We start from the raw sequence: 19612 nt of genomic DNA on the forward strand, positions 1-19612 counted from the left end.
TGTGAGTGAGTGACATTTTCTTCATTCATCCGTCAGCTGTGAGTGGACATTTACATTGTTTCCGAATCTTGGCTGTCGGGGATAATCTAGTGCACAGATCCTGATTTCAGTTCTTTCCTATAAATGTGATTCCTAGATCATAGGGTAGCTTTATTTTTGCTTTTTTGAGGAACTTCCATACTGATTTCCACAGTGGCTGCACCCTTTTCCATTCAAGAGGGAGCCAGAATCTCAGGGTAAACCTAGTTCAAGGGCTGGCGACTCCATGCTGTCTTCGCCTGTCCTCCCCTGGGGTATTAAAATGTTCAGGGGGCGGGGTGGGCGTGAGAGCAGGCAATGAAAGCACAAGGCGCGTCACTAAGTTGACTTGAGCGCCTCTGAAGCCGTGCCGGTCCTGCCGTCCTACACTGGTTCCTCTCCTCTGATACCGCTGGGGCGGTTGCTCATGCTAAATCCCATCCTGTGGAAGCCAGTGTCGATTTCTTTCTCTGTTGTAGGATGCCAGCCAAGGCCCTTGCTGCCGAGTGCTGGGAAAGTCTCTGCGTCGCGCTCGGCACCCACCCAAGCCTGCGGGAGCTCGACCTGAGCGGCAGCATCCTGAATGAGCGGGCCATGAAGACCCTGTGCATCAAGCTGAGGCAGCCAACATGTAAAATACAGAATCTGATGTAAGGCTTCCCAGCACCCCTCACATGCCCCTTGGTGTGGCTATGTCCCTGCTCTCCTCCCATCTACCAGAAAAGATCCATCTAAGAATGTAATCAGAGGGGACAGCTGTTGTGGAAGATACAGCAGCCAAGTTCCCAAAAGCACATAATGGGGGGAAACTAAAGACTCTGTGAAGGGATTATGGAGGCAGGCTCATTCACTCTGGGTATTGAAGGATGAATAGGAGTTTTTTTTAGTAGGGACAAAGGTATGGGGAGCTCCTTGTAGGCAAATGGCTGGAGCGTGAGGCCACGGCAAGACCAAAGTACTTGACTTGAGGGAGGCTTTAAATCAGTTCTTAGTGCTTTTAGGTTCGTTAATAAGGTAACAAATATTTGAACACCTGGTAAGGTCCTGGGTCTGTGGTAGACCTCAGGGTACTCCCCAGGCTCCTGGAGTAGGAGATGAAGTGCTAGTTCTGCCACCGACAAAGGTTCTGCAGCGTTGCCCCTAGGAACCCCCACTCTTAGCTCCTGCCAGGCAGTGATGAGCCCAAGTCAGTGTTGTCACTATATTTGTAACACAATAACCCATCATGTGTGTATTTGTAACACAGCAGTAACCCATCATGTGTGGTAATGAGATTCGGATATTATAGGGGTTTCCAGTAAATCCTCTTCAACTTCCTACCTCCCTTATTAACAACTCAAAAGCTTCCCATGCAACTATATGTATATATTGGCAAATGACTTTTTTTAATCCAAATGGTGTCACGATATACACGCTCGTCTGATATTTGACCTTTCTTTTCAGCCTGAATTTGACCATATCTGTTTATAGTTCTAGTCTCTCTTCTTTTTTTAAGATTTTATTTTTAAACAATCTCTATACCCAGCACAGGGTTCGAACTCATGACCCCAAGATCAAGAGTTGCCTGTTCTTCCAACTGAGCCAACCAGACGCCCCTGGAGCTCCATTCTCAATGGACTGAGTGTATTTCACTCGTCAGCGTAACTCTCTCCTTCAGCTCCTTGTTGAGATCTCGGGGTATCAGCGTCCCTTGATACTGTTTCCAGTGCCTGACGCCTCATATATGCTCATGAATTTGTTGCTTTAAATTAAGTCAGCGTGGGTCACCTGGCCGACTCAGTGGGTAGAGCATGCAACCCTTGATCTGGAGATTGTGGGCTCGAGCCTCGCACTGGGTGTAGAGATCACTTACACGATTTTCAAAATCTTTACGATCACATAAATGCAAATGGTGAGAGGAAAACTGGAACGACACAGCTGTCACCCGGGTCTCGAGCGTATTTTCCACTTTCTCTTGGGTAGATTTAAAGATGCACAGGTTCCCCTGGGCCTTCGTCATCTCTGGACGGTTCTCATTACCAACCGCAACATGAAATACCTGAACTTGGAGCGCACTTGCCTGAAGGAGGCCGACCTGACGATGGCGTGCCAAGCGCTGAGACACCCAAGCTGCTTGCTGGAGTCACTCAGGTACACTCTGGGCATGGCTGCTGCATTTTCAGTTTTGCCCTTGTCAGCTTTCCTTTCTAAATGTTCACAGCAAGCTGCAAACCTGTGAGAGAGGAAGAGGGCCGTCCGGAGGTGGGGGTGGTGGACGGGCAGCAGCGTCCATGGGCAGACCTCACATGTCCCTCTGTGCACCTACAGGCAAGGCGGTAAACGTCATTATGCATATTTCACTATGATGAAAAGGTAACGACAAGGATGCCCACTCTCACCACTCTTGTTCAACATAGTATTAGAAGTCCTAGCAACGGCAATCAGACAACAAAGAGAAATAAAAGGTATCCAAATCGGCAAGGAAGAAGTCAAACTCCTTCTTCGCAGATGACATGATTCTTTATATGGAAAACCCAAAGACTCCACCCCCAAACTACTAGAACTCATACAGCAATTCAGTAATGTGGCAGGATACAAAGTCAATGTACAGAAATCAGTGGCTTTCTTATACACTAACAATGAAAATACCGAAAGGGAAATTAGAGAATCTATTCCATTTACTGTAGCATTCCATTTACTGTACCTAACCAAAGAGGTAAAGGACCTGTACTCAAGGAACTACAGAACGCTCATGAAAGAAATTGAAGAAGACACAAAAAATGGAAGACCGTTCCATGCTCTTGGATCGGAAGAATAAACTGTTAAAATGTCTATACTGCCTAGAGCAATCTATACTTTCAATGCCATTCCGATCAAAATTCCACCGGCATTTTTCTAAGAGCTGGAGCAAACATTCCTAAAATTTGTATGGAATCAGAAGAGACCCCGAATCACTAAGGAAATGTTGAAAAAGAAAACCCAAACTGAAGCATTACATTGCCTGATTTCAAGCTTTGCTACAAAGCTGTGATCATCAGTGTCTCATAAAGATAAAAACTGAGGTGACAGGCACCCTCCTGGCAGTTTCTCTCAGGGTTGTACCTTACGGAACCATGACCCTGACACGGACCATCACACGGAGGGGTCCTTCTCTGCCTGTTGGTCACAGGCGGGGACTCGTAAAACCATACCGTACCCAAGATCGAGGGTCATCACCCTGTTCCCTTTTCCAGCCACACCATCCCTAATCCCTGAAAACAACTGATGTTTTCCATCTCCGTAATTTTGTCATTTGGACAATGCTTTCTAAGTAGAATCCTATAGTATGTCACTGCCCTCTGACGGGCTTTTTTCTTTCTTTTTAAATATATACATATATTTAGATTTAGATAAATATATTTAGATAATTTAGATAAATATATTTAGGTAAATATATATACATTTAGATATATATATTTAAATCTAAATCTAAATTTTTATATATATATTTATTTATTTATTTAGAGCAAGAGTGGGGTTAAGTCTTCTTAAGAAGACTCCATGCTTAGTGTGGAGCCTGATGTGGGGCTCGATCTCATGACCCTGAGATCAGGACCTGAGCCAAAATCAAGAGTCAGATGCTTAACCGACTGAGCCGCCCAGGCACCCGCCCCCAAGATCGGCTCTTTTTCAATCAGCTGATGCCCCTCGGATGCATCTGTCAGCGGCATGCTCATTTTCAGTGCTAAGTACGGCTCAGTAGGACGGATTCAGCCATTCACCTGTCGGGGGGCGTTTTGGTCCTTTTCAGTTCGGGGCTGTTACCACGGATTTGTAGATCCCGGGCATGTCTTTTGCTGATTAGATTAACTTGGTCTAAAGATGCTGGTACCAGATGCTTCTGCTGAGATGGAGAAACACAAGGTCTGTTTTGAGCTTTAATGGATCCAGAGCAACTGTGGACAAGTGTCTGGCTTTGCCCCACGTGCGTCCGCCGTCCCAAGCCAGGGTCATCGAGATGCCATCCCAGAGAGGAAGACAAACCATAAACAAGTGCAAACAGTCCCAAGAAAGAAGGAAATTCTGCCATTTGCAACAACACGCAGGAACCTTGAGGACATCATGCAAACTGAGACAAGTCAGAGAAAGACAGACACCCTATGATCTCACGTATGGAACCTTAAATAAGCTGAACTCCTAAAAACAGAGTGAAATGGTGTTTATCAGCCACTGGGGTGGGGGTGGAAAGAAGAAATATGTTGTTGAAAGATACAAACTTGCAACTAGTAGGTGAACAGGTCCTGGAGACCTAGGGCACAGTTTAATACTCATAGACAACAACATTGTACTATCAACATAAAACTTGCTAAGAGACTAGGTCTTAACTATTTCCACCACAAAAAGAAATAATTGCGTGGCCTGATGGAGGTACCCACTACTGATACCACAGCAATCACACTGCAGTACATGAATGCTTCAAATCAACATGCTTATATCTTAAACTTATACAATGTTACATGTAAGATATACTTCAGTTTTTTTAAGTGCAAACATTGGCGATCCTTGCTATGCATGAAGTGATGCTGGAGAGGGGTTTTGGGTGAGGTGGGGTGGGCCAGCAGTTAGGTAAGGTCTGGAGCCTGGCTGATGCAGTAGAGGTGATACTGAATGAAAAACCGAACCACATAAAGATGAAGGGTTGGGGATGAGGAGGGGCGGTGCAAACACGAGGAACAGCAGATGCTCAGACCCTGAGCCTAGAGCAAACCGTGTCCAGAAATCAGCCACATGGCCAGAGTAGTTGGCACACAGGGAAATTTGCTTTGGGGAAAGAAATGAGAATGTGTTTCCCGTTGTTTATCTCTGCAGGTTGGATCACTGTGGACTAACCCCCGCCTGTTGCCTGGTGATCTCCCAGATCCTTGTCACATCCTTCAGCCTAAAATCTCTCAGCCTGGTAGGAAATAAGGTGGCGACCCAGGGCATAAAGGCTCTCTGTGAGTCCTTGACAGCCTCGCAGTGCGCTCTGCAGAAGCTGGTGTGAGTCGCATTTCTTTCCAGCAGGGATCCTTTCTCTTAACGACACGGCCCAGGTGGTGGGGGAGGAGCGAGGGGAGTTAGTGGGTGCCTAAGCCAAGAGTTAGAATGGGAGTTCTGACACCATGGGAGTGCCCCGATATTAAGGTATAAAAAAGACAGTAAATAACATCTGTGTCTTTGCTACCAAACTCTGAATAATACAAAAGTCTAGGGGAGAAGCCAAAGGCATAGAACCAGAGAGAAGAATGTTGGCTGCCAGAGGCTGGCAGTCAAGAGGAAAAACAGGGAGGAATTGTTTAAAGGGTACAGATGCACCGTTAAAAGACACGTAAGATCTGGGATCTCATACGGCATTGTGCTCATAGTTAGTACTGCTGTGTTACATACTGGAAAGCTTCACCAGTGCCAAAATCCCAGAGTCTTAGCCTGCGGTTGGAGTTGCCATCCATGAGGTCCTAGAACGCCAGGCTGTGTGCTGAGGGTTCTCATCCCATGAATGCCATCCTCACAACCTGCCGGCTAGGAATTATTTCCACCCCATTGGCTGATAAGGAAAATAGAATCCAGAAGAAGGGACATCTCTTGTCTAGGGCCACATAGGGAATAAAAGGCAAAACTATAACCTGAGCTCTGGTTTGACATCTAAGGCTCGGAAATCTCCCCCTGGATGACCTACAGTCTGGGCAAAGTTGTTTCCCGCACCTCTCCCAAAGCATGCCATGTCAATAACATCCCGCTTTTATGGGGAGTTTGAGTCTAAAGTCATAGAAAAAATTAAAAACAAAATGGCACAAATTACATTATAAAGTCCTGAGGGGGAGAAGATCACCTTAGAAGCCAACATATCTTTTCTCCCTCAGTCTATAGGGGTTAGACATTCCCTCTATCCTCTTATGTTCAGTGTCTGAGGCCTGCAAATTAAACTGATGATTGACAAGAGAAAGGGCACATATTTTATTGGTACTACTTTTTTTTAATGGGCAAGGAGGCTTCACAGAAAAGATGTGAGAAACCCAAAGAAGTGGTTAGACTCAAGCTTCTATGTCATTTTACCAAAGTTACACTAAATTGGAGAGAAGTGACTAGACAAAAGGCATTTGGGGCTTCTAGGGGCTGATAAATTGTGGGTAGGTGACTAGTATATGAGAAGGAACTAATGGTAAGGGTTATATGATGACTCTTCTCCATGTCCTGTCCATCTCTGGTGACAAGGGTTATTCTCTTGCTGGTACCAAAGAGGAGGGACACACGTATAAGGGAAATCCATGCCCTATTTTAGGCAGATGGGGGAGAACACAGAGCCCTTCCTGTGTCTCCTTTTTCTCAGCTGCTTTCAGCTCAAGATCATCCTTATGCCAAAGTGACGTATTTCAGGACTACATATCCTGACCCCCTTCTAATCTAAGCCAGCCAGTAGTTCTTCATCCAAATAAGCCACTCTTGGTAATATGGAGTAAATGCTTGTTTTTACAGTTTTAAGCACTTTAGATGTGTTAGCTCATTTAACTTTGCCACAATCCCATGAGAGAAGTACAACGAACTTCTCGTTTTCAAGTGTTATTGTGTACTGAGCTCTGAGACGCAGATGGACTGGGAAGGTCACCTTCTAAATGGGGCGTCCCTCATCTCAGCAACACCTCATGGCATGTGTGAGGAGCAAAGACACCTGGAGGGGGAGCAGGCTGACCTTGTCCATGTGTTTCCCGTTGTGGGTGATGGCAGTTCTCATCACCCAGGCCACCCAGAGCATCAGGGTCGGGTTTGCAAGTTAAACCCAAGACACAGTGTGACATCACCATGTCTGCAAGGGCACGGTCAGCCGCGGGCTGGCATTTCCGGCCCTTCCTTGGGAGGGAGGGAGGGATGGAGAGAACTTTCAGAACAGACCTCATGCTTCCCCCCCGGGGGCTCTCTCCTTGCAGACTGGGGAACTGTGGCCTCACAGCTGCCGACTGCCGGGACCTGGCCTCGGCCCTCATCAGCAACCAGAGTTTGACGCACCTGTGCCTGTCAAGCAACAGCCTGGGGCACGAAGGCATGAATCTGTTATGTCGAGCTATAAAGTTGCCCAGCTGTGGGCTACAGAGCTTGATGTGAGTCCAGCTCGCTTTCTGGGGGGCATTGCCTTTTCACAAACAGCATGTCCCCCTCGCCAAGCTCAGAGCCGTGGGAGCATGGTTGCACAGTGAAGGGGACGGATAAGGGCCCCCTCCCGTCTCCACGGATTCCCTCTGTGCGTGGAGATGCCCACCTCTGCCTGCTTTCCTGCAGTGGGAAGTCCTCGTTTATCCAAATACAGGCAGTTCTGGTTCTTTCCTACAGTTCTGGTCTACAAAGTCACCATCGCTCGCAGGGGAACACAGGGCTAGGTCCTTGAGAGCCTCCGGTCTCATTTTCATCAACCAGCCGGCGCCTAACCTTGCTTTGTGTGTTTCTGTTTGAAGACCCCTTATGGAATACCTGTAGCTGATTCGTTCTCGTGGCGCTCTGGGCCCACAGCGCCGTAACTCGTGGCGGAACAAAGCTCCTCTACCAAGCGTGTTCTCTGGGCTCCAGCACAGCTGCTCGTGCGCAGGAACGCGGGGCCCGACGTCAGCTCCACTCGTGAGCACCACAACTTAAACAACCGAGTCACCAACAAAAACCACAAAAATGCTAACAAACGTGGCACTAACTGGATCATGGAAAGGAGATCTGTTGACAACAAATTTGAAACGAGTTCACCCTCCGTGGGGAGTGTGTGCATCAGGCGGCTGGAATATTTCTCTGCTGTGCACACGCACGTGCGTCCGTGAAGGACCACAAGGACCACAAGGATGGATTCGGGCGGCAGCGGACAAATCTTGGCAAGCAGACAAACGTGCAAACGCACAGCCCATGAATAATGAGGACTGACACCATTAAGCACAGGCGACTGGTGAATGTTCTAGGTTGTTGGTGATGTGGAGACGACCAGTGCGGTCCCTGACTTCACAGAGCTTGGGTTCTGGGAGGGGAAGCTGGATAACTGAGATTTTCAGATGACGGTAATGGTGACCCAGGGTCGGCAGCCACAGAGGTAGTGTCCCAGCACTCCAGACGTCACCACGCGCATAGCTAGGGGAGGCCTTGTCCTCTGGCCAGCGGACAGCAAGCAGTCTCCCTAAATGCTTTAACAGCTGCCACCCCGTGGCCGCGGTCCTCTTCCAGCCCACATCTTTGGTCGGCTGGTGAGAACAAGAGACCGGCGTCACACCTGTTCCACACGTCAGCTTGCCTTGCTGGGGTTCCTTCCCTTTCTGCCATTTCACCCCCACTGACCAGTTAGCTCACCAATAACGCTGTAATTCAAAAAATCAACATAGGCTAATGGTCTACCTGTGGCCATAAATTCTGTTAAAGAATATACCTTGAACGTGCTTGTCTACCTTGTGGGCTCCAAGGTTCCTCAGTGAGTAAGTGATGGAGAGATACTGAGGTTGGTAGACAGAAGAGTGCCCCCCCAGATGTCCATGTCCTAATCCCTGTAAATATGTAAACTCACGTGGTAAAAGAGATTTTGCAGGTGTGGTCAAATTAAGGACTTTGAGATGGGAAATTATCTTGGATTGTCTGAGTAGCCCTAATGTCCTCGAAGGGGTTGTTATGAGGGAAAGGAGGAGAAGTGGGAGAGGAGATGTAGTAACAGGGGATGCTGACTGAAGACTGGGAACCAAAGACTTGAGCAGCCCTATAAAAAGCCAGAAAAGGCAAGAAAACCAATTCTCCCCTGGAGTCTCCAGAAGGAACACAGCCCTACTGACACCTTGATTTTTAGCTCAGTAAAAATCCGCTGAACTCCAAAACTGTGAGATGGATGTGTGTTTTAAGCCACTAAGTTCGTGGTAATTAGGGTGCCATAGGAAAGTGACATGTCCAGTATGAAGGAAAATTAAAAAGAGGATCTTGAACATCTGGTGCATGCATCTGGCCAGACTTGTGCCAAGCACTTCACGGTCATCCTGTCACCCAAGCCGAAACCTCCTTAAGTGTCCCCTTACATAATTCCCTCTTAAAGGAGGAGGAAGCTGAGGCCAACAGAAGTGACTTACCCAAGGTGATGCCAAGTCATGGGTATGACCTTCCTCTTTCCCTTGTGTGCGTCCCACAGACTAAATGAGTGCAACCTGGATGTCGCCGGCTGTGGCTTTCTTGCGTTCGCACTTATGGGCAACAAACGTCTGACGCATCTGAGCCTTAGCATGAACCCTGTGGAAGATGATGGGATGAACCTTCTCTGCGAGGTCCTGATGGAACCGTCTTGTCACCTCCAGGAACTGGAGTAAGTTTCAACAGTGGTTGGGGGGTCAGCTGTCCCATATTGGGGTCTGGGGTTCCTAGCAAGTCGAGATGTGAGTGGGAAGACGGGTACCAAAACTTCGTTCTTGGTAATTGGGTCTAGTTGGGTCAGCGGATGCTCCTATTGTCCCATGTCTGCCACAGTGAGCGTGGGAAGGACACGGGAAGGAGTCCGGACAGGAGCCCCGTGACAGCATTTTTGGAGCTTATGTCACCCTCGATTTCCAAAACCCGTTCACCTCTCACAAGACCTCTGCTTGCCCTAAGTGACTCTTCAGCTGTTCATTCTGCATGCGCTCTCAACACCTTCTCCCTCTGGGGCTCAATTTCTTTAGCTTTTATTGAAATGTTTCTATTCAGTAAGAGTATTCTGTCCTTAAACAGACTACAGGAAAGTTAAAAGTCCTTGATGAGCAGAAATACATCCCCAGGCTAACCACCAAGCAGCAAATGCTGTGAATACTTCCGCAAATTCCTCCTGGAGGCACAATCATTACAAAGAAAGGATTCCAGCAGTTACTGCTGAGAGGGTTCTTGCCACATGGCGGGCCCAGCGCTTTCAATATTTCCCGTGTCTAGACTCATGTAGTCCCCCGACCAGTCATTTCCAGGGGAGACCAGAAGTCCCTTAGGAGCCAAAACCTGGTTTTCTGGTCTCACCTGAGGATCTGCAGACCATAATCCTAAACTAGGTAAGGTATGGGATTCCACTTAATGATGCATCATAACTTTAACAATCCCCCAGAACTGGACACTGAGCTTCTGCCCAATGTTTTGGTCATGCGTGCCTTCTAAATCTTTGTGTACTTGGTAGTACCTTCTTCTCAGTGACAAAGGTAGAATCAGCGAACCAAAGAGTAGGGCCGTTGTAACCTCTCTCCTTCTCCAGTAATAAACAAAAGAAAGAAACTGGATAGAGATCGTAGCCCACAGATCTGAGTGCTCCCCACCCAAGTGCCCATTCCTACATTTGTTTGCACGAACCCGTCATCTCAAGCCCTACTCTGGCACGGTGTAGACACTAAAGCTTAATCACTTGGAGGTGCCGCTTCTTTGGGGTCACACTTACGTGCTGGGGGTCACATCCTCACTATCATCACTGACCCTTGCTGGCATCTGAGGCTTGGCCATTCCACCTGGTGGGCAGGTGTGAGCCCTAGCAGCTGAGCTCTTGCTCATTCTCAGTGTGGACGCCTCATGAAGCTGGGCGCTCTCATCCCCAGGGGATGGTTCTATTCTTAGATGAAGACAGCCGACCGCAGAGCTGTTTCCATCATCAAGCAGATGAGTCACCCACTGGGGCCTTCTCCGTCCCCATCCTCCCCATTCATGCTGGGAACAGAAGCACAAGACCCCTCTCCTTTCAGACCCCAACCCCATCTAGCATTTCAGTAGCTTCTGTCATCTGTCCTCGTTTCTCACCCTCTCGGGGACACTCCCAGCTTCTCCTCACTTGTGTTTTTCTCCATCTCTTTCTCTCCATCCACCAGGGAGAATCTGTATTTCACTTGCAGGTGGGAAGCACCCTCTGACAGGCTCTCTTCTTCTTCCAAAGATCCCTCCAGCCCCATCCCGCGAGCTCCCCGCCTGCAACTACCAGTCCTCCTCACCTGAGCCCCGGACACTGCCCAGACCGAGCCGTTCCCAGGGACGGACAGAAAGGTTCCTGGTGCCGAAGGAGTCAGCCCCACCGAGGCTTCTGGGCACCACCCCTCTAGCAAGCTACTCAAAGGACACGGGTTCTCCTCTTGCAGGCTGGCTAAGTGTCATCTCACGGCCGCTGGCTGCAAGAAGCTGTCCTGCATGATCACGAGGAACAAACACTTGAAAAGCCTGGATCTGGCGGTGAACGCCCTGGGAGATGACGGCATCACGGCGCTGTGCGAGGGGCTGAGGCACCGGAGGGCTTCTGTGCGGAGGCTGGGGTGAGTGCGTGGCGCGGGCTCGTGGCCCCCAGCGTGAGGGCTGGGGAGGTGGATGGGGGCGCTGAGCACTCCGTTGCTGAAGGAGCGGTGTTCCCACGCTCACGACCCCATCGGAACCCTCCGCGTTGTGTTCTGCAGCTGCTCAAGAAATGAGCTCAACCCCTTCGCATCAACATAAAGCCATTTCCTGGGAAAGCCTTGGACGTTCCACCACGAATCACTTGATATCTGTCCCCACGCTCCCTTCTTTCTGAAACAATGAAGGAAGGATCCCTACCGCTTTCAGCCTAACCTCACTCCTGCGGGGGATCCATGCTGTGCCTTGTGCGCTCACGGAATTCCCTCCCCTTGCCTCTTTCCACAGCCTGCCTCATTGAGACTTCCTGTTTTCATGGAGGTTCCCATAGTATGTTAGAAGCAAAACCAATAATAACAGTAAGCTTTATTCAAACCTACCTCACCATCCAACTAGAGGCAGTTAAAACTACCCAAGCACACCCCATGACTTCTTACCTATCACAAGAAGTTCCCAAACACACAACATCTAGAATGATTGGGACATTAAAAACCTGCTTGCTCACCGCCCAGTTTAAACGATGGCCAGTGTTTCGCTCCATCTGGTAAACCATTTCATAGCTTGTCGTCCCCCTCTGAGTACCTCAACACGTGTCTCCAACACTGGAGAACGCGGCTGCCATCCAGTTATTACATCTCACGAAGTTGTCCAGCCATCGGCGGCTCCTAGGATAAAATCCTAAATCCTTAATGTGACCTAAAATGCCCAACCTCCTCTCGCAAGGGAGCCTCTGGCTCCCCTATGGCCATCTCCCCTGTGGCTCACTGTCCGTGGCTCAGACGTGTCCCAGCCTCCCTCCCGCGAGGGCCAGCGTGCGCAATTCCCCACCCCCTGTCACTACTTCTGCCCCGTCCACCTGGCTTCCTTCTTGTCTCTCGGGTTCCGGGTGAAATGCAGGTTCTCAGCAAGTCTTTCTCCCTGTTCCTTGTCTTGTTCCCTGGTTGCAAGCGCTCTCTCCCATTACCTTGTATTCTTCCCACAACTGTCATTACGTCACCCAGCGCCTCTTAACAGGAGAACCAGCAGCCGTGGTGGGTAGCATCATTGCCTGGGAATTGTCAGAAATGCAAATGTCCAGGTTCCTGTCCCAGAACTGCGGGACCAGAAACGCCAGGGGTAGGGCCCACCCCCCATCTTAAATATTGCCCTGGACGTCTGATGGGTTGAAGGGTCATTCCCTGAACTTTGGAGGCATTTCTTGGCGTGTTGGCCCTGCAGGTTGGAGGCATGTGGACTGACTTCTGCTTGCTGCGAGGCCCTCGCCTCGGCTGTCCTCGGCAGCCAGCGCCTGACGAGCTTGAATCTGATGCGGAACGATCTCGGCCCTGAAGGAATGACAACGCTGTGTCTGGCCTTCGCGCAGCCCACGTGCAGCCTACAGATAATCGGGTGAGTCCCTGGCGATTGTCTTCCGAGACACACACCCCCTTCTGCTGCGGGCATGCTGGCTGGGGGAGAAACCCTTTATCCCGAGGCTGACAGGTAGCTTGACAACCAGATCCTTGTTCAACCAGTAAGTGCCCACTGTGCTCCAGGCACCGTCCTGGGGATGCAGGGGTAGAGACAGAGGCAAGGTGCCTGATATCACGGGCCTTACTTCTGGAAGGAATGAGGAAGAATGGAGAGACAACATACAAATGAGATGTTCATCCTTCAGAAGTAGAATTTCTGTATGACCCAACAATTCTGAGCGCACCCCGACAGGACTGAAATCAGGATCTAGAAGAATTACTTGTTCACCCGCGTTCACAACAGCATCATTCACAGACGTCCAGAGGTGGAAGGAGCCCAGGCATCTGTTGTCTAGCAAATGGGTGAATGAAGCGTGATCTGTCCACACAGTGGACTGTCCCTCACCTTTAAAACCAAAGAACGTCCTGACACCTGTTGTAACAGGCTCAAACCTCCCGGTTATTATGCTCAGTGAAGTCAGTCAGAGGCAGGAAGAGGATAGTGCAGGGTCCTACTTGAGTGAGGTCCCCAGAGCAGGCAAAGTCATAGAGACCAAAGGTCAGCAGCGGCGCCAGGGGCTGGGGAAGTGGGGTGGGGAGTCGGTGTGTGATGGGCACAGAGTGTCAGCTGGGAGGATGAAAAGTCATGAGGACAGATGGCGGAGATGGCCGCCCAACCACCCACCGAAAAATGGTTAAGACGGACCAGCCTGCTGAGGTTGGCTGGTCTCTGTTCGTTTCAACAGCAGACTGTGGCTGGGGTCCTACAGGGATCGGTGTTGGCGTACAGACATAACAGGGTGATTGTAGTGGGGGATGTGAGGGCTGGGACGGACTGGAAGGCACAGCTCTGCAGACTCAGAGACCTCGGTGTGGTCAGGGAGAACTCCCAGTGATCTCTCAGCAAATAAGCTGCAAAGGCAGAAGACTGGGCTGAAAGAGAACATATTTGTATCAACGACTCACAAAGCAGTGTAGCTTTGGGCAAACTGAGCCTGTGATCATGGGACTCGGCAGCTGAAGAGTCAGACCTGGATTTTACTCACGGACCCTCCAGGAGCCAATTTCCCTGTCCGTAAGACGGAGATGATGCTGTGCGCCTACTGAATACCTCCTTCTCCTGCCTACCACACACGCTTCCCGAGGGCAGGCACGTAGCCTTACTCACCGCTTGCCTCCAAACCCTGTCACAGGACCCAGCACGAAGCAGGTTCTCAGGAAGGAGTTTATGGATGGGTGAGTGATTGTGCCTGTCTCTGGGGACCGTGGTGAGGGGCAGATGCTTACAGAAGCTCAGTGGGGCACGAATTCGTCCCAGCGCACCTTTACACGCAGGGATCTACTCTTCTGCGGAGCACCTCAAGAGTACGAGAAACGAGGCGCCTGGGGGGCTCAGTGGGTTAAAGGCTCTGCCTTCTGCTCAGGTCATGGTCTCAGGGTCCTGGGGTCAAGCCCCGCATCGGGCTCTCTGCTCAGCAGGGAGACTGCTTCCCCCTCTCTCTCTCTGCCTGCTGCTCTGCCTGCTTGTGATTTCTGTCTGTCAAATAAATAAATCTTTAAAAAAAAAAAAAAAAGAGTACGAGAAGAGTCTTCAGATCCTTGGTGGGGTTTCCAGGACTTTTGAGGAAAGGAGAAGCAAATCCCCAGAGTAATATGTCCCCTTCCCACCTCCCCAGGTTGCGGAAATGGCAATATCCCACTCAAATAAGGAAGCTGCTAGAGGAGGTCCAGCGACGAAAGCCACAGATGATAATTGGTGACAGCTGGTATTCTACTGATGAAGATGACCGGTACTGGTGGAAAAACTGAAAACAAGAACCGCCCCCCACCGACACGCACACACGCGCTCTGATGGAGGAACATAAAAGCAGTCTTCTGGGGCAAGCTGTACCCAGGAGCTCCCTCTCAGAAATGGAATACGAGTCCCAGTTCTCACGAAACCCTCACTGGTGACCATTCTCACGTATCCCATGTAATTCAGTTATTGCATTTGCCCCCAACATGGGCTGTGACATTCTGACCCTAGGATCTCAGTGTCTGTGACATGTCTGTCCTCCCTCGGGCATATGGAGAAAACCAAATAAAATAAGCACTGGGAGCATTTAGGGAATAAGCACCTCGTGATCCCCAGCAGTGGGGATATGATCCAGGGGAAGAGTGGGAGGACTTAGGTCCTAAGAGTGGCCCCCAGATGTGGCTGATACAAGCCTGTTGGTGTTAGAAAAAATTAAAGCACAATCTGAAAGGCAAAGGGTGGTGTGAGCATCACTCTCTCAACATAAATGAACGAAATGCTTAGCGTCCTGCAGAACTGGTCTACCACGGTCTCCGAGAAGTGCAGGCTGATGTTCCGTAGGCTGGGATTTGGGGGAAGCGTGGAGTTCAGGGATGGGTGAGTCTCTGCGGAGAGTTGTGACCTGCAGTTCCTCGGGTAAGACCGCTTGGCATGCACAGGCGTGCTCATCAGAGTGAACCCCGCATGACCGGCTGAGTTCTCGGAAGCTGAGGGGAGTCCTTCGTTGGCTTGTCAAGCATGTTCCCTGGGGCAAGCTGTCTTGGAGCCATTTAACCGGTTTACCCCTGGCTGGGTAGCTGCTTGTTACCATGGCTACAGACCAGTCTTTTCCTAGGAAAGTGGGAAATTCTTGTGTTCTCACCAGTGTGTCCGTTCCCTCTGTCCTTCCGTTTATGGCTCTGGTCTATGACGATGGTAGCTAAGACAGCCCTTCCTGTGTGCCAGGCTCTACGCAACGCACAATTAACTCATTGGTCTTAGAATTCAAGCACCATTTCTGCAAACCTGGAAATGTTTAAGGCTGGTTCCCTGTGGGCTCAGGTTACAGGGGCTCTGCCTGCCGCCTCTCAGCCCTGTGATGCGGCCGATGGAAAGTTCAGACCAAGCGGAGGAGAAAGGCCAGCCTCGAAGTTTCCTTGGGCTTCTGCTGCTAGTGTTATCTTCCGTCTCTGGCGTCTCTGCAGGAACAGTGTTTAAATGCATGTTCTCGAAATATTCAGATTACACAATGTTTGTGCCTTGGACCCATGGGGCCTGGTCTGTGTGATGGGAATGGGGGAACGAAGTCACAGTTACACCTCCTAATTAGAGACGCCCCAGTCTTCAGAACACCAGCTCTCCCACTCGGGACATGGGACCGGCTGGCCTACAGAGCCAGTGAGGCAGCCCCACTGATGTTGGGGTCAAATGCTAATAAAGCATACCATTTTGGTCTCTTTAAAGAAATACCACCTTGGGCACCTGGGTGGCTCAGTGGGCTAAATAAAGTCTTCGGCTCAGGTCATGATCCCAGGGTCCTGGGATTGATCCCCGCATCGGGCTCTCTTCTCAGCAGGGAGCCTGCTTCCCTTCTTCTCTCCTTGCCTGCCTCTCTGTTGACTTGTAATCTCTGTCAAATTATAAAAAAAAAAAAAAAAAACCACCTTACATAGAACTAAAGGTACCTATCGCCTGCCTTCTGTGTTTCATGGAGTCTCTCGAGCACTGTCTGTTCCTCTCTGTCCCACTTCAGAAAATCGCTGCCCGAAAAGGAAGATCCAAGAGAGAAGGCAACGAGTTTTTAATTCAGACCTGTGTCGGCATCCTGGCTCTCCTAAATGATTCTGATGACCCGAGACAAATGCCAACCTCCGTTAGCCTTTGTTCCTTCCCATCTCTTGGAAAATAAGAAAAACACCACTTCTTGTGGGCAGTCTGGGAAGCTGAATTCCTGGAAAGCTCACAAAGCCAGAACACTCGTCCCACAGATACATGATTAAATACCTACTTGTGTCATCTGCGGCCGTTCACAGTATAGGTCACAGACTTTTACCTCACAGTGTCTGTGGGTCTTACCAAGTGGCTTAACTGGGTCCTCTGCCTCAGGATCTCATGAAGACATGATGAATGTGCCCAGTGGGGTCATGGTCTCATCAGAGGTTCAACCAGGGAAGAGCTCTTCCAAATTCAGGTGGTTCCTGGAGGTGTTCACTTCTTTGCAGGCCACCAGAGGCTCTCGGTGTCAGGGGGCATTCCTGGCTACTCGCCACACTGCCCCCTGCTGTGGCAGGTTCCTTCTTCAAAGCTGCAAGACAGACTAAAAATTTCCTGTTACCACGCAAGTGAGGTCCCGCCAACTTTGCCGTATTCTGTTTGGCTGTAACTCACAAATCCTGCTCCCGCTGCAGGGGAAGAGGCCCCCACAAGGGCATGAAGGGATGAAGAGATCATGGGGCCACCTTATCATCTGTCCAATTCTATGCTCCGGGGGGAAGCCACTCTCGACTCACTTCTGCGGCTAATGTCTTGTCCCCCACCCTTCCCCCACCCAGCCATCTTCAAGGGTAGAGAAGTTACCTCGTTGGTAAGGCCAGAAGGAAGACACTGGCCTGTGTGGCTTTGCCGCTCTGGGTCCTCCTTCCAGCAGCCTATGCTTCAGACATGTGTGTTCTCTCCTCCCCTGTACAGCAAGCCTCCTGGGGCTCTGATCAAGGCAAAGTGTTAAGAATCTGCAAATATAGGGGTGCTTGGGTGGTTCAGTCAGTGAAGGGTCTGCCTTGGGCTCAGGTCATGATCTCGGGGTCCTGGGATGGAGCCCCGCATGGAGCAGGGAGCCTGCTTCTCCCTCTGCTCCTTCCCCCTGCTCTTGCTCTCTCTCTTTCTCAAATAAAATCTTTTTAAAAATCTGCAAACACAGGCCATCAGACCAATGGAGAATAGAGCCAACATTTTGATCTATATCTAATTCCTGATTTCTCATTTGATTTCAAGTTCCAAAAGGAGGGGACAAGGTGCTGATTCTTCTTAGAAATGCCCAGCGCCTGTGTGCTGGCCGCTTGGCCAGGGCTGGCAATCCAGCAGCACGTAAGACCGACAAGGTCCCCGCTCTCCGGGAGCTTACTGCGCTCCTGCGACGCGGGGAGGGGAGGTGGGTGGCAGGTAGAGGCGGCCAATGTCCATCGGTACCTCGTCCATCAGTCCTGTTTGCAGGAGCATGGGGAGATGCTGACTTCGGAGCCTGAGAAGGCTGCATTTCCTCCGCCTCTCTGTATCGTTTCAGGTTGGTTTTGGGGTATGGTTTACATAGTGCAGCAACCTCCCTCTGGTGAGGGTCGCGCTCGGAGTCTTCACAAGCAGCTGGAGAGCCACCGCCAAAACATACAGAACAGTTCATCCTCCGAAAAACCCCTCGTGCCCACTTGCACCCGGCACTGACTCCCCACAGCCTCCCGGCATTGCAGGACTGAACCTGGGAACAGCCACCCACGGAGTCGTCCCTGAGGGCAGCCTGAAGCATCGACGGGAAGCATTGACCCGGCCTGGCTTGGGGCGGGATGCCCTCCCCCAGCCGGCCGTTCTGCTGCTCCGCAGTGCCCTCGACCCTCTGCCAACGCCCGCTAGATGGCGGCAGAGCACCCCCCCACACCCCCCCACACCCCCCACACCCCCCACACCCCCCACCCCGGCCAGCGAGCCCGGAGGGAGGGGCCGCCCGCACCGCGCTGCGCGGATCTCTGCATCCTCAGCACCGTGGGCCTCGCTGTGGGGGAGGCAGCGTCCCGGGCCTGCCAAGATGCTCAGCCTCGTCCTGTCCGTGGCTTCTACCCACTCAGCCGCCAGGGGCACCGCCTGCCCCCGCCGCGACCACGAAAGTGCCGCAGACACTCCCGACGCCGCTCCCCCAGGACCACCGCACCCGCGGCAGGGACCACTCCCGGGGCGCACCCTCAGCGGCTTCCCTGAAGCCTGGCGGCCGGCCACCCAAGGCAGCCCCGGCACAGGCCGTGCGCTTCTGGCTTCCTCTGGGGGGGACGGACGACACCCGGGGCGGAGCCTGCATTATCACGGTGGCCGGAACCGCGGAAGCAGCCAGTGTGCCCCGGGTGGGGGGATGGGCGCCTTGGGGGTGGGGGGTGAGGACCTTGGGGGTGAGCACCTCGGGGGTGAGCGCACGGGAGCCCCGCCGTCCGTCCGCACAACGGAGGGTCCGGGCACTGGGAGGCACAGAGCCCGCAAGCAAGGGTTAGGAGGACACGCGAGCGCGCCCTGCCCGGTGACAGCAGCCAGTCTGGAAGGTGCGCGCTGTGGGACTCCCAACCGTGTGGCATCTGGAAACGACGAGCTGTGGAGACGGACATGGTGGTCGGCTGCCAGGGGTGGGGGCAGGACGAACAGGGGCAGTCAGGGTACTGAGGCTACACGGGGTGATGCCGAAGTGACAGATATGTCACACGTCCCTGCAGATCGGCGGAAGAGGCAACACCAAGAATGACCCGAATGTCACCCACAGGTCTGGACGGAGGTCCTTCGGCGGCAGCAGATGCCGCACTCCAGCTGGGGTGCTGAGAGTGGGGGAGGCTGTGCGCAGGTAGGTTCCGGGGGGCAGCAGGGCGTCTCTGAACTTTCCACAAATGCTGTGACCCAGAACTACCCTCAAAATGGTCTGTTCTTTTAAAGAAGAGGAGAGTCTGGCTGCAGAGGTCTTAAATTCCTGGAGAAAACCAGGTTGGGTCCTTCCATGGTCTAGGAGCACCTGTATCAGAAATGGGGTGTCTTCACGGTTTTGCCACAGACGATTAGGGACCACGATGAAAAGTTGAATGGGGAGCAGAGACAAAAATCCGGAAAGCTCTTTTTATTGAAGAAGAAGAAGACGAAGAAGATGAAGAAGATGACGACGAAGAAGAAGACGAAGAAGAAGAAGACGAAGACGACGAAGAAGACGATGAAGAAGACGACAAAGAAGACGAAGAAGACGACGACGAAGATGAAGAAGAAGAAGACGAAAAAGAAGAAGACGAAGAAGAAGAAGACGACAACCAAGAAGAAGAAG

The 19612-nt window shown here is 51.2% G+C and overlaps 1 protein-coding gene across 1 annotated transcript in view; it reads left to right on the forward strand.

The window, feature by feature from the left end:
• NLRP5 (NLR family pyrin domain containing 5) overlaps window positions 1-14594 on the forward strand; it is a 32496-nt gene extending 17902 nt beyond the window's left edge. Inside the window, exons 5-12 of the mRNA XM_045986821.1 lie at window positions 498-668; window positions 1981-2148; window positions 4846-5016; window positions 6939-7109; window positions 9146-9316; window positions 11088-11258; window positions 12553-12723; window positions 14462-14594. Of these exons, the coding sequence (XP_045842777.1) occupies window positions 498-668; window positions 1981-2148; window positions 4846-5016; window positions 6939-7109; window positions 9146-9316; window positions 11088-11258; window positions 12553-12723; window positions 14462-14594 (1327 nt within the window). The remainder of the gene's footprint in view (window positions 1-497; window positions 669-1980; window positions 2149-4845; window positions 5017-6938; window positions 7110-9145; window positions 9317-11087; window positions 11259-12552; window positions 12724-14461) is intronic.
• The last annotated feature ends 5018 nt before the right edge of the window (window positions 14595-19612 follow it).

Source organism: Meles meles, chromosome 19 (genome assembly GCF_922984935.1).
Source record: "Meles meles chromosome 19, mMelMel3.1 paternal haplotype, whole genome shotgun sequence".
Taxonomy (NCBI): domain Eukaryota; kingdom Metazoa; phylum Chordata; class Mammalia; order Carnivora; family Mustelidae; genus Meles; species Meles meles.